Genomic DNA, 15300 nt, shown 5'->3' with positions numbered 1-15300 from the left:
GCGCTGTCGCCTCACAGCAAGAAGGTCCGGGTTCGAGCCCGCATGGGTTTCCTCCAGGTGCTCCAGTTTCCTCCACAGTCCAAAGACATGCAGGCTAGGTTAACTGGTGACTCTAAATTGGCCGTAGGTGTGAATGTGAGTCTGAATGGTTAATGAGATGAGATGGTTAATGGATAATAGAGATAATGAGATGAGATGACCACCACATAGCAGGTTACCAGCCAATATTTTTTGAACGAACCTTGCTTTTTAGTATTTAAACAGCTTTCAAATTTGTAACACGGGCTTATCACTGGTTACCCTGTATCTGTGAGAATAACCTATATACAGTGCAGCCTATAGCTCCAGTCGCTTATACAGGGTAGACGCTTGTGGCGCATGCGCCAAGCCGCGTGCGCTCGCGCTTTAAGAAGGCGGATCCGGCGGAAGACAGGAGTGTTGAGTGAGCGCTCTGGAGTGGCACATGGACGCAGCCTGGACAGCAATCAATGCTCTTTTGCAGCGTGGAGGAATAATGACATGACATGAGATGAGATGACATGAGATGAGATGACATAACTTCAGCTGGTTGTTTGTTTTCCTCCCCTGTATGTATTTTAACTCTTTCTCTGACACCCGCACTGACTGTTTTTACTCCCCGGGAGAAGGCAGCGGCGCTGCTGCTGTGCTCGAGTGACATCTGGAACATCAGGGCAGACTGGAATCAGGTGACATGGATGAGCTGATCAGGTGTTGCGAGCACCTCGGTCGAAGGCGAGAGTAAGTGAGAGACGGAGATATGGCAGCCTCAAGTAACTCCAGTCTGTCCGGTTCCTCCGTGTCCTCCGGTGAGTTTATGACCTATACACATCCATTTCTACCTTTTTAAATAAGCTTATTGACCAGACAAGGTGTTATCCAGTGGCTGTTAGTGCAAGCTAATGGCCCTGTGGGTTTGGCTTTTCTTTTATTAGTCACTTATTAAAGCAGGACCGAGCACGCTGAGGTGTGTCATTCAGCGCTTTTACTGGGAGGCGGAATTTATATCTGTAATCTCGAAATAAAATCAACACTGCAGCGTGTATAAAGTTGTCTGCACGCTGTCAGTGTGTGAGAGAGGCATTTTACACTGCTAGAGGTGGACAGTAATGAAGTACTGTATAAGTACTGTACTTGGGTGTTTTCAATCAATGGGATGACAGTCAGGTGTGAGTGGACACCCTGTTTTATTTAAAGAACAGGGATCTGTCAAAGTCTGATCTTCACAAGACATGTTTGTAGAAGTGTATCATGGCACCAACCAAGGAGACTTCTTGAGGACCTCGGAAAAAAGCGTCGTTGATGCTGATCAGGCTGGAAAAAGGTTCCAAAACCATCTCTAAAGAGATGGTTTAATCACATCATGTCACATCCCTAGACTACGTTTTGGATGAGCCCAAAATAGAACTTTTTGATTTAAATGAGAAGCATTATGTTTGGAGAAAGGAAAACACTGCATTCTAGTATAAGAACCTTATCCCATCTGTGAAACATGGTGGTGGTAGAATCATGGTTTGGGCCTGTTTTGCTGCATAAAAATGACCAAGTATAAAAAGTATGTGAACCTCTAGGATTAGCAGTTAATTTGAAGGTGAAATTAGTGTCCGGTGTTTTCAATCAATGGGATGACAATCAGGTGTGAGTGGACACCCTGTTTTTATTTAAAGAACAGGGATCTGTCAAAGTCTGATCTTCACAAGACGTTTGTAGAAGTGTATCATAGCACCAACCAAGGAGACTTCTTGAGGACCTTGGAAAAAAGCGTCGATGCTGATCAGGCTGGAAAAAGGTTCCAAAACCATCTCTAAAGAGATCTAAAGAGATCATCTAAAGAGATGGTTTAATCACATCATGTCACATCCCTAGACTACGTTTTGGATGAGCCCAAAATAGAACTTTTTGATTTAAATGAGAAGCATTATGTTTGGAGAAAGGAAAACACTGCATTCTAGTATAAGAACCTTATCCCATCTGTGAAACATGGTGGTGGTAGAATCATGGTTTGGACCTGTTTTGCTGCATAAAAATGACCAAGTATAAAAAGTATGTGAACCTCTAGGATTAGCAGTTAATTTGAAGGTGAAATTAGTGTCCGGTGTTTTCAATCAATGGGATGACAGTCAGGTGTGAGTGGACACCCTGTTTTATTTAAAGAACAGGGATCTGTCAAAGTTTGATCTTCACAAGACATGTTTGTGGAAGTGTATCATGGCACCAACCAAGGAGACTTCTTGAGGACCTTGGAAAAAGCGTCGTTGATGCTGATCAGTCTGGAAAAAGGTTCAATCACTAAGGTCACATCACGTCACATCCCTAGACTGTTTCGGATGAGACCAAAATAGAACTTTTTGGTTTAAATGAGAAGCGTTATATTTGGAGAAAGGAAAACGGTGCATTCCAGCATAAGAACCTTATCCCATCTGTGAAACATGGGGGTGGTAGGATCATGGTTTGGGCTTGTTTTGCTGCATAAAAATGACCAAGTATAAAACTGTTATACTCGGTCATTTATTTATTGAGGAAAATGATCCAATATTACATACCTGTGAGTGGCAAAAAGTATATGAAATTCTAGGATTAGCAGTTAATTTGAAGGTGAAACTAGAGTCAGGTGTTTTCAATCAATGGGATGACAGTCAGGTGTGAGTGGGCACCCTGTTTTATTTAAAGAACAGGGATCTATCAAAGTCTGAGCTTCACAACACATGTTTATGGAAGTGTATCATGGCACCAACCAAGGAGACTTCTTGAGGACCTCGGAAAAAGCGTCGTTGATGCTGATCAGGCTGGAAAAAGGTTCCAAAACCATCTCTAAATAGTTTGGACTCCAGCAATCCACAGTCAGACAGATTGTGTACAAATGGAGGAAATTCAAGACCATTGTTACCCTCCCCAGGAGTGGTCAACCAACAAAGATCACTCCAAGAGCAAGGCGTGTAATAGTTGGCGAAGGAGGTGGACAATTACTTAATTCCTTTTTAGTTTTGTTTTGGAAACTAAAGTTTTTTGAAACTTATAACTACTTCACTACATTTGAAGGACAAATATACTTTTCACTCCACTACATTTCTATCAAGGTCCTTGTTACTACGAAGCAGCTTTGAAAATGGATGTCTTTTCTTTTCTAAAATATGAGTTGTTTTTTTTTTTTTTTTTTCAGGTGACACTGAGACAGCCAATCAGTAATCACTAGGGTCACGTCACATCCATAGACTATAAAATCAAGTTCAATTATATCTCAGCAGCATTATTTGAACATGATCAGTTGATGGCAGAATGGAAGGAGGCGATTCTTCTGGGGAATTCACGCACCCATGGCCCATGAACCCATGTTTCAGTTTTCTGCAAAGATTAAAGATTCATTTCGTTTTAAATGTTTACTTAAAATGAACCACATCACAGCCTACAAAAACTTGCCGTCCAACCTGTGGAAGCATATTGAAGTGTGTGTGTGTGTGTGTGTGTGTGTGTGTGTGTGTGTATAAACATTTTATTTTATTGCAGCAAAGTTGTCTGTGCTTTTAGAGCTAGCGATAATGTTGCAATAGCTATGCAGTCTGGTTCATCAAATGACTTTCTATGGATTTGTCCGCCAAGTTGCCGTAGCCTTGCCGACGACTAACGTTAACACACATCCAGTTAACTTGGACACTGTTAGTGAGCATGTAAAAACAGTTACGCTAACATGAATATCGTTAACTTATCTGAAGTCCTTTCAGAAATGTTTTAGCATAATCTTGCCAAATAAACAATGTAGAAATCTTTCTTTTCTAGTAGCGTTAGCTACCCAATATGATTTTGAGTTTGAAAAGAGTTTGCTAGCATGTCAGGTGGAGCTTCACTGACTAGCTAGCTTAACATTAAACCACCATGATGGCACAGCATGTGTTCATTTTGAGAATTCACAAAATAACCCAGTCGGTTGCTTCAGAGGCATGAGGTATTATAAGCGTTGTGGCAATAATACGACAATGTGTTGACAGAAAATGTACTTTTAATACTTAAGTATTTTTAAAAGCAAGTACTGCAGTACTTAAGTAAAAATTTGACTGGACAACTTTCACTTGTATCGGAGTAACATTTGACCAGCGGGATCTGTGCTTTGACTTAAGTAATGAAGTTGGGTACTTTGTCCACCTCTGCATACTGCTATAGGCTACTACACTATTATTTTAGACTATTTTGAAGTCCTCTTTAGAAGGCTATACTGTGCGGTTTGAGGCTATTCTGACACACTGTTTATTCAGTAAGGTACTTTTGGCCAGAGCTGTACAGTAATGAGCTCGTGCTGGACTGGCATGCATGCATGTTTGACTGAGAGGTGCACGCCTTACTGTAAGAGCAGCCACAGATTGCTGCTTGTAAAGACTATGCTCTGAGCATCTTTTATTTAGGTTTAAGAGCACATAAAAAAAGCCACCAGCATTTGAAGTCTCCCTGCTGCTTGATTTGGTATCAAGCCAAATGGTGGGTGCTGAAATTGTGCCATTTTAACAGCTGGTACTGACTTTGTCCATAGTATCATTATTTAAAAAAAAAAAAAAAGGGGGGGGGGGAAGAGCATGTTGGATCATGATGTGGAATAAAATGTCACTGTGTCATGGAGAGGAATGCACTAAAAAAAAAAAAAAAACATTATTAGTGTCTAGTTTTCATTTTGGGGTGGTTTGCACTGTTGCCTCACAGCAAGAAGGTTCTAGGTTCAAGCCCAGCAGCCAGCGAGGGCCTTTCTGTGCGGAGTTTGCATGTTCTCCACGTGTCTGTATGGGTTTCCTCCGGGTGCTCCGGTTTCCCCCACAGTCCAAAGACATGCAGGTTCGGCTAACTGGTGGCTCTAAATTGACCGTAGGTGTGAATGTGAGTGTGAATGGTTGTGTGTCTCTGTGTCCGCTCTGTGATGACCTGGCAACTTGTCCAGGGTGTACCCCGCCTCTCGCCCGTAGTCAGCTGGGATAGGCTCCAGCTTGCCCACGACCCTGGGCAGGATAAGCGGTTATGGATAATTGATGGATAGTTTTCATTTTCTGTATATCAATGATATATCCTCTCAGTAACTGAACCAGTTTTGTGCAAGCCATCTGATATGCGCCAGTGAGACGGCAAGTAACTGACTTTAAGACATGTTATCAGCCGACATCTCAGATGTTCATAGCATAAAATACATCAGTGGGTCAAATTATATTCATTCATTTTCTATACTGCTTATCCCATAGACATGGGATATGGATATGGCTTAATGGTTAGAGAAGCAGCTTTGGGATCAAAAGGTTGTCAGTTCAATTCCCTGGATCAGCAGGAATGGCTGAAGAGCAAGGCAGGGAGCAAGGCACCTAACCCCCAGCTGCTCCCCAGGCTTCTCTAGGTATGTTGTATGTCACTCTGCATCAGAGCGTCTGCTAAACACCATTAATATAATTATAATATAATATCCGTTGTGGGTCATGGGTGAGCTGGAGCCAATGCCAACTGACGTTGGGTGAGAGGCAGGGTACAGCTTGATGGTCTGTCATAGGGCTAACATGGGAGACAGGCAGACATTCACACCTATGGGCAACTTGGATTGACTTAAATCTGTATATTTTTGACTGTTGGAGGAAACCCATGCATACACGGGGAGAACATGCAAACTCCACACAGAACCGCCCCAGTCGACCGGTAGGTTCAAACCCGGAACCTGCTTACTCTGAGGAGACGGTGCGAACCACTAAACCACCGTGCCACCCTGTATCTCATCTCATCTCATTATCTCTAGCTGCTTTATCCTTCTACAGGGTCGCAGGCAAGCTGGAGCCTATCCCAGCTGACTACGGGCGAAAGGCGGGGTACACCCTGGACAAGTCGCCAGGTCATCACAGGGCTGACACATAGACACAGACAACCATTCACACTCACATTCACACCTACGGTCAATTTAGAGTCACCAGTTAACCTAACCTGCAATGTCTTTGGACGGTGGGGGAAACCGGAGCACCCGGAGGAAACCCACGCGGACACGGGGAGAACATGCAAACTCCACACAGAAAGGCCCTCGCCGGCCACGGGGCTCGAACCCGGACCTTCTTGCTGTGAGGCGACAGCGCTAACCACTACACCACCGTGCCGCCCCCTCTTTAAAAATGTTTAATTTATTCATAGAGCGATGGTCTGGTCTGTAATCCTCTCTCTTTAGTGTTATGACATGATGCATACACGATAAGTTTCTACAAGTTTCACAGCATGTCATTACTTTGCAGCTTTTTAGCAGTCTGCCATCAGCATGAAGATTTAAGCGATAAACTCTGTCACTGGTTCACCTGAAGCATTAGTGCTGGCACTAATTTTCTTTTTGCCAAGGCCGGAGCAGAGCTATACGTTTATTAGATCTGTCAGAGCAGAGCTAATGTACTTTGTTCGCAGTCTATTAAACATGAAAACAGATTAGTGGAAATGTTTCAGGTAATAACTGCAATGAAGGTAGAGCCGTACGCATGCTTTCCTGCTATGAGCGAGTCAGTAAAGCTTGTGCTGTGAACCCCAGGATAGCCAATTATCCGAGGAGTTGTACATGCTTGTTCTGTTCACTTAAGAGACCTTTCCCATTATCCCTTTTATATTAATGAACTGTATTAAAATTCATCACTGCTGAAAATGAACTTTTTGAATTCGGTGTAAATGCTGCGAGTTTTGCGCACCCGAGAACAGGACCCCTTTCAATTTTCCGCCTCGCGTGCTTTGTCTCTGTTTCAAAACCAAAATAAGTACTTTGCTACATACTTGCGCAGTACAGTGGGTGCATTGTAAATGATTGATTATTATTCACATGTTAATGTGAATGAAGATTCAACATGGCATACAGGAATTTTGTTGTTTCGACGAGCACTGGACGTAATGTAACTTGGGAGAAATAAGGTTTAGCCTGCTGCATGTTGCTTAGTGATGTAACGTTTAGCTTAAAAAAAAATACTCAAGATGTTGTATACAGCTAGTGTCACGCTGCCTTACCGTGTGTGAAGAGTGAACGAGCATGCAGGTGTTCAAACACATGGCATGTGTTGGGAAATGTAAGAACTGGGCTCCAGCTTGGACTCGGTCCATGAGAAAAGTAACGGGAGGCTCTGGAGAGCAGAGGGATGGTACCGGCAGAACGAATTCTGATAACGAGGAATTCACTGTCAAAGCAAATGTCTTGCTCAATGGGTGTGCCAATTTCTGCCCTTTTTCTGTGGCAGTTAATTAGATCACTTGAGCAGAGAGCCGACACTGTAGGAGTGTGATTTTGGATCCGTTCTGCAGGTGTGCAGGACGAAGATGTCCCCAAGATAAAACATTTTGCTGGAGATGAAAGAAAAAGAGGGGCGGCACGGTGGTGTAGTGGTTAGCGCTGTCGCCTCACAGCAAGAAGGTCCGGGTTCGAGCCCCGTGGCCGGCGAGGGCCTTTCTGTGTGGAGTTTGCATGTTCTCCCCGTGTCCGTGTGGGTTTCCTCCGGGTGCTCCGGTTTCCCCCACAGTCCAAAGACATGCGGGTTAGGTTAACTGGTGACTCTAAATTGACCGTAGGTGTGAATGTGAGTGTGAATGGTTGTTTGTGTCTATGTGTCAGCCCTGTGATGACCTGGCGACTTGTCCAGGGTGTACCCCGTCTTTCGCCCGTAGTCAGCTGGGATAGGCTCCAGCTTGCCTGCGACCCTGTAGAAGGATAAAGCGGCTAGAGATGATGAGATGAGATAAAAGAAAGCACAACTTGTGAAATTCTTCTCTGCATTTAACCCATCTGAAGCAGTGAACACACACATGCACACACATACCCAGAGCAGTGGGCAGCCATGCTAACAGCGCCCGGCGAGCAGTTGGGAGTTAGGTGCCTCGCTCAAGGGCACCTCAGCCCAAGGCCGGCCCATATTAACCTAACCTGCATGTCTTTGGACTGTGAGGGAAACCGGAGCACCCGGAGGAAACCCACGCAGACACGGGGAGAACATGCAAACTCCACACAGAAAGGCCCTCGCCGGCCGCTGGGCTCGAACCCAGAACCTTCTTGCTGTGAGGCGACCGTGCCGCCCAACGTGTGTGAACTGAGTTTGCACATGTTGGCCTCGGCTCAAGTTTCGGTTTGTTGTGTACACTGAGGTTCACTCCATGCTTCCTGTGAAATCTCCCACCTCCACACACACATACAGGATCACATTTCTGACTGCAGACCAATCCAAGAGGGATGCAAGCCAAGCCAGCACGGCTCCGCAGTCCCTGAGCGTTCCCAAATAGATTGTGTTGTGTGTGTGTGTTGGTGAAGCGCTAGATTGGCATTGCGTCTGTGGCCTTGGAAAAGAGTGAAGACTGTTGTGCCTGCGGTGTGTCAAAGCCTGTGATTATTGCCGTGCCCTCAGCCCAATCTTCAAGACATCGCCTGCCGTTCCTCTCTCGGGCTCCCAGACTCTCTCACAAGGCTGTCATTATTTTCTTGGACTGCCTTTTTGGCAAGAAGGTTGTATTTGACTTTCACGGGGATGTGAAGTTGTACACGATCCATTTCATACAAACGGAAGCCGTAAACAAGAGGAGGGCTGCGCCGGCTGGCTGCATGCTGCAGATTTCATCATGAAGAGGAGTCTATATGCTTTTGAAGTGGGGTTTGTTTGTTTTTTTTTAAAAAGAACATGGCTATGTCAGGACACTGAGTCAGACTACACAAATGTTAAGTGCTTTAACGGGAGGGTTCGTGCTACACGATGAGCGATTGTATGCGTTCATGCTGAACAGTCGAAGCTAGTTATTTGGTTCTATAAAGGCACATCAAGCAATCACTCCTTGGACTTGCGTATCACATATATACCAGCCATTTCTGGACTGTAGAGTGGCCAACTCGGCATCATAAAGAAGCAGAAAAGTGTTTTTTAAAAAAGGCCCGCTTGGCCTCCCAGGAAGTTTGAGGTCTACATGAAGCAGTAAAGCTCAATTGGCCCTCTGCCTGCAGTGACAAAGCTGGAAACTCAGGGAACTGTGAATGGTATAATCTGGAAAGCCTTTCATGAGTGCAACATGGTATTTTTAGGGCTTTCGTTTCAGAGCGAGGTTACTGTAATAGACACTGTGTATTTTTGGTCATTTGAAGAATTTTCCACTGCGTCTCCAATGATTCTGGTTGGAGCTTTAGCAGCGAGCTGGAGTAAAATGCAGTGCTTGTTTAATCCTGGAGTTTTATAGGTGTATGAAACGTTCCTGGGCTAAAGAGTGAGAAAAGACGACTTTTTTTTTTTTTTTTTTTAAAAGACATGCTTAAAGCCTAGTGTGTCAACTGTCTCTGCATTCATTATTAATTACAGGCATCTCTGTGTGGGCTCCATTTCACACTCCTGGTGCTAATTAGCGAGTTTCTGAGTTGTCTGTGCAAACGCAAGGCCCCGTGTGCACACAAATATTGTTGTTCTTATATCCGTATACAGCAAAAGTTGTTTAAACAAATTTGTCACCTGGTACTAGTGTGGAAACGATGAAAATGTTTATCGCAGACTGGGAGTGAGAGACATGTGGCAGATCTGTATTATGTTACTGTAACACTTACAGAACAGCGTGATGTACAGATGGCCTCCCCACAGGAGACGGCACATGTCCCCTCAAATGGTGTGTGTGTGTGTGTGTGTGTGTGTGTGTGTGTGTGAGAGAGGGAGAACGACTGAGTGTGAATGTGTGTGGGAGTCCTGGCTGCATAACATATGCATGTGTTTTGGGAGAGAGGAGTCTCTACAACATATGTGTATAAATTCGGTCTTCCATATATGGCTGTGGTTTGGTTTGTTTGGATGAATTAAGATGTGTGTGTGTGTGTGTGTGTGTGTGTGTGTGTGTGTGGGGTATAGGAGTTCTGTATTTGCTCTCCTCCACCTAAGCTTACAGTGTATGATGGATAAGGGTTAGCAACAAGAAAAAGGAGCCTACAGCAGCAGTCGAGAGGAGATGACACAGATCTGTGTGTGTGAGGGATAAATAGAATGTGAAAGGGGGGAAAAGGGACACGTGTGATTGTTAGACAAAGCATACTGTATAGAGATCTTGCAGTCACGTGACCGGAAAGTACACAGCCGCCATCTTGTCGTCGGTAAAAAACACAGCTGAATACTGCTGCACTCGTGTACAGAATGGATCAATTTCAACCGACGGACTACACGGCTCATTTTTCTAATGAACAGATAACTAGATATATGTCTAAAATAAACGATCTACAGATTTGTGACCCTTATCGATTACCGGACGTAGTTTTCACGACCGTGTCAGTGGATTTTGAACTGCCAGTGGAATACCCGGACATGTATAATTACCTCATTAACTTTCCCTCGCTGTTCAGTGGTGAAGCACTGCGTGCTTATAAATCTCTGCACAGTTATCTTTACAGAAATTCAGGATTTGTCAGCGACTCAGATGTGGCATCTTGTAAACAAGAAAATAACATTCCTCATTGGATGGGTAAGTCACTTAAGTATTGAGTATAGCACTGACCAGCCGATTATAGAATAGAATAAGGTAATTCCAGCTGTAATTCCAAATCGTCCGTGTTGTTTACCATGGATCTGGCGTTGGAGAGATAGAGGCTTAGCAGTGGAGGTTTGAGTGGCTGTTTTCTGAGCTTAGTCAACAGGCCGGCTCTGCCTGCAGCCTCGCTTTTGCTTCCGCTCCCGGCGCCGCCTCCTTCGCTTTGCTTCCGATAACAATCCACGGAGACCCCGCTGGTCTCGCTATCTCGTCCGGAATGTTGTGCATGCGATGGAAATCGCTACAAACCGTCATTTTCTGCTGGAAACTAATGTCCAGTAAGTCCATACGGTTGTAGTGGATATTGAAGTCCGGTACAGACGAACAACATGCAAAAATACACACAAAAAACATAAAAAACGTGCACAGGTAGGGAGAGCTTGCAGCCGCAGCCGTTGTAGTAGAATTGTATATAGTAGGGTTTTCCAGAAGAAAAGGTAGAAGTAAAAGCAGAAGTAGACCCAGAAGTAGAAGGCGGAATATGGCGTTTGACCGACAAGATGGCGTCTGTCACAATCTGGATCAGCTGTGACGTCACATGCAAGTGCTCCATATGAGTAATGTGCAGATAGCAGCCATCACACTTAACGTCAACAGTGGAACTGTTTCTTGTGCTAGCTTTCATTGTCTGACGGCGTACTACTGTCTACTCAAGGGAGTCGATATATACAGCCTTCAAACAAGCATTCAGCCTCGCAAGGGTTATAAACCGATTGCTTTAAATACACACCCGTGCAACTGCTATCAGAAAAGTGAAACATGGCAGTGTTTAAAGCGTGGTGCAGCGTATCTCCGTGTGAGGATGTCGTCCTTGGAAGGCTTCATCCGGAGCCTATTTTACTGTGGCTGTCTGTTTTTTCCTAATCACAAACACTCCTCAGTGCTGTGCTCAAGCAAAGCCACACTGTCAGACATGCAGAGTGCTGCACAATTAATAGCTTTTTCTCCTTCTGGAGAAAATGTTGCTCTGCCATTCATTTCTTTCTTCCCAGAAGGGTAGAGGGACTTTTCAATAAGTGTTATCTTCATGACTTTCCTATTGTCAAGTCCTTTTATTCTCCCCTCCCTTCATTTCATTGCAGTATTTCTGCCTGACATCTTCAGGCGAATCTTCAATGCTTTAGGCAAATCCTTTATTCCCGAAATACACCATTATATAGTTCACAGTAACGTCTCCTTGCAACTACTTGAATTTTAATGATCAGTGTGGCAGAGCTTGTAGCCATATTGTACTGTGTGTGTGACTCTGATGCATCGCAATCCATCACAGTCTATACCTCCATACAGTGCCACAGTACGATTAGGGAATTAAACCTTTGATGATAAAACGGATGGAAAGGGATTGCAAGCATCTGGCAGGTGATGAAAAGAAATGATGCACTCCAAATGGTCCCTGGTACGGTAAAATAAATTATTTTAGATGGTTTGTCAAGGATTGAACAACATTAGCCATGCCCTCCAGCCTCCACAGACGACGCAATCCTCAAAACTAATTGAAACGTGTGCTTCCTCAGAGACAAGAAGGAAGCTCAGTCTGTCTAAGGGGTGCGTAAACTTCTCATCTCATTATCTCTAGCCGCTTTATCCTGTTCTACAGGGTCGCAGGCAAGCTGGAGCCTATCCCAGCTGACTACGGGCGAAAGGCGGGGTACACCCTGGACAAGTCGCCAGGTCATCACAGGGCTGACACATAGACAACCATTCACACTCACATTCACACCTATGGTCAATTTAGAGCCACCAGTTAACCTAACCTGCATGTCTTTGGACTGTGGGGGAAACCGGAGCACCCGGAGGAAACCCACGCGGACACGGGGAGAACATACAAACTCCGCACGGAAAGGCCCTCGCCGGCCACAGGGCTCGAACCCGGACCTTCTTGCTGTGAGGCGACAGCGCTAACCACTACACCACCGTGCCGCCCGTGCGTAAACTTTTCCAGCTGAAAATCCATTTTTCAGTTACTCCGTTCCCTATGTGTCAACGGAAGGAGAGAATAATTACTAAAGCTATGTTTACCAGTGGTAAGACTGTACGTCTACCGGTGAAGCCGACTGTAGGATAGACTTGTTGCTGTAGTGGTACATCATTTAAAGGGGAACTGAAGTCATTTTTAAACTTGCTTTATTTCTTAATTAACGTGTTATTCAATTACATTTTCGGTTTTATTAACCTTATGTCGTGACTCGTATTGGCATATTATATTACACTTATCGGCCTTTTCGGTTTTTAGCCATGTTGAATGTAGTTCGTTTGGTCCATGGCAGGCGTCGCTTATCCATGTAATCTTCACGAGACTTGTATGAGACTTCAAACGTGAAGTGTCAGCGCCACCATTTTGAAAACTGTTTACACAGCGGCCAGATCGCCATATCATTCCAATTTAGATTAATTTCGAGATTTGCCAGCTTCATCAGCGATGGAGTGTCAGTCCTGCACGCTGTGGCGCGTGCACCTGAAGGCGCGCCTCGGGCTGCGCGCGTGCCGAGTGGACTCCAGCACGCGCACCTGAACTCAATTAAGGAACTGTGTTTGCCTGTTTAAGGACTGTGCTGATGCATTTGCATCGTGAAGTATTACAATACACATTACCGAGCCTTTCTACCTGTTGTCTTGATTTCCTGTTTCACGATCCTTGTGCCTGTTTCTCGTTCTTGTCCTCGCTTAGCCTTTGATATCCTGTTTTGCGCCTCAACCGACCCTTCTGCCTGTATTCTCGTTTTCGATCTAGCCTGCCATTTTGGATTGTTTGCCTGTGTGTATGTCTCACTGTGTGTGTGTGTGTGTGTGTGTGTGTGTGTAAGATATATATTAGTGCTGTCAAGCGATTAATGTCGCGACTGTCATTGTTAACTCGCGATTAATCGCACATTTTTGTCACATGAAAAACCATTGTAATTCTCTTATCAGCATAAAGTGAATGGGCTTGCTTTGTACCAATGTTTTTTTTTTTTTTGCAGAGCATAACACTACGGAGCCGTAGAGGGGACATGGTGAATAAAAAATAAAGCGTGGGAACGACTTATAAGGTGTGTGCACGAGATATTAATGCGCGCGCACGAGTTATAACCCGTGCGCACGCTTTGCGTTAAGGCGTGCGCTCGGATAATTAAAAGTGAGGGGACGAGTTACTACGGCTCCATATAACACGTCTTGTCACAGCCACTGCAAAGTCGGGCTGGAGCCGCCGATGGGAAAACGAAACCTAAGCCGAGCACCGTGGCTCTTCGTCCCGAGGCGCGGCAGCGCGAGCTGCCCGCGCTGGTTCTTTGGGGGGAGGGCAGAGGACTCTGGCTGTGCGGGGCGTGGCATTACAGTCTAGCTGCTATCGTTTTTTCTAAGCAAAGTCTCTGTTCTGTTCCAAGTTCCTGGCAGTTTCAAAAGCTTATGAAAAACCTACATCATGTCACAGAGCGTTAATCTCGCGATAAAAAAAATTATCGCCGTTAAAATTGAGTCAAGTTAACGCGTTAATAACGCGACATTTTTGACAGCACTAATATATTCTGCACTTTATTAAACTGTATACTAGAGCCCTGCACTCCCGCGGGACCCGACGCAAAGCAGTGCGGCGTGGGACAAATTTTGAACGCTCATTGCGGGCGCAGGCGGAAGGGGGAGTGCACAATGCGGGAGCGGGCGGGAGAGGTTATAAGCTGCAGTCCCACAAACTAAAAATGTGTTTAAAATAAAATTTATAAATTATTAATTTATGTCTATCATATATAATTTGTGCTGGATATTTTATTTGGCATTAATAAAAACATTTTAAGATGCCTAAATTTGCGGATGTGGTTGTAGCAGCGGGGGCGTGGCCAAGCAGCAGTCTGTGAATGGAGGGCGGGGTCGGGGAAGGTAAGTGGCTAGGTCATTACACCTGATGTCAATTTGTGTGTGTGTGTGTGTGTGTGTGTGTGTGTTTGTTGCAGGGATGGAGTATAAAGGGAGGGAGAGAAGAGGGATTCGCTCCCTGACCACAACACGTGTGTGAGTGAGTGAGTGAGTGAGTGAACGAAAGAAAGCTGAAAAGCTCAATAAAGTGAGTGGTGTGCGTCCCGGGTTTCAGCACCACTGTAGTAATCCCCGATGTGGGTGGAGCACAGAAGCACGGCAGGCGAGAGTTCGTGTTCACACCCACTCACTTTATTGAGCTTTTCAGCTTTCTTTCTTTCTTTCACTCACTCACTCACACACGTGTTGTGGTCGGGGAGCGAATCCCTCTTCGCTCCTCTCCCCCTCCCTTTATACTCCATCCCTACAACAAACACACACACACACACACACACACAAATTGACATCAGGTGTAATGACCTAGCCACTTACCGACCCCGCCCTCCATTCACAGACTGCTGCTTGGCCACGCCCCCGCTGCCACAGTGGTCTAATCTCGCGTACGTTTCCGATTCCTTTCCGCTCTTCCGTGTTTGAGATCTCCGATCATGGCAGAAGAGCAGAGCTCCTCTAGTGAAGCTCACAATGGGTATCTCTGTAAAGCCTCAGCTGCGCATGCCGCCTGGCATCGCGCAACCTCGCTACGTGCGCTAGGTGAAGGATCGGTCAGTGGAGAGCTCAGCTAAGCTCAGCATGTTTAATTCCCCAAGCCAATGACAAGAACTTTCGTGAGAAATAACGCGAACGTCTGCATCATGCGGGATTTGCGGGCGGGAGTGGGACAAAATATGGCAGGCGCGGGCGGGAGCGGGACGGCACAATGCGGGAGCGGGACTGAAAATTCTGTCCCACGCAGACCTCTACTGTATACTTCTGCACATACATCCG

General features: G+C 45.3%; 1 protein-coding gene across 1 annotated transcript in view; it reads left to right on the top strand.

Moving 5' to 3' along the window:
- The first annotated feature begins 426 nt into the window (after positions 1–426).
- chn2 (chimerin 2) overlaps positions 427–15300 on the top strand; it is a 91864-nt gene continuing 76990 nt past the window's right edge. The window contains exon 1 of the mRNA XM_060921797.1: positions 427–827. Coding sequence (XP_060777780.1) covers positions 779–827 — 49 coding nt within the window. The 5' untranslated portion in view covers positions 427–778. The remainder of the gene's footprint in view (positions 828–15300) is intronic.

The sequence above is a fragment of the Neoarius graeffei genome, chromosome 5 (assembly GCF_027579695.1).
Source record: "Neoarius graeffei isolate fNeoGra1 chromosome 5, fNeoGra1.pri, whole genome shotgun sequence".
Classification (NCBI taxonomy): domain Eukaryota; kingdom Metazoa; phylum Chordata; class Actinopteri; order Siluriformes; family Ariidae; genus Neoarius; species Neoarius graeffei.
Note: the sequence above shows the minus strand (reverse complement) of the source record. Positions and strands in the feature narration are given on the sequence as shown.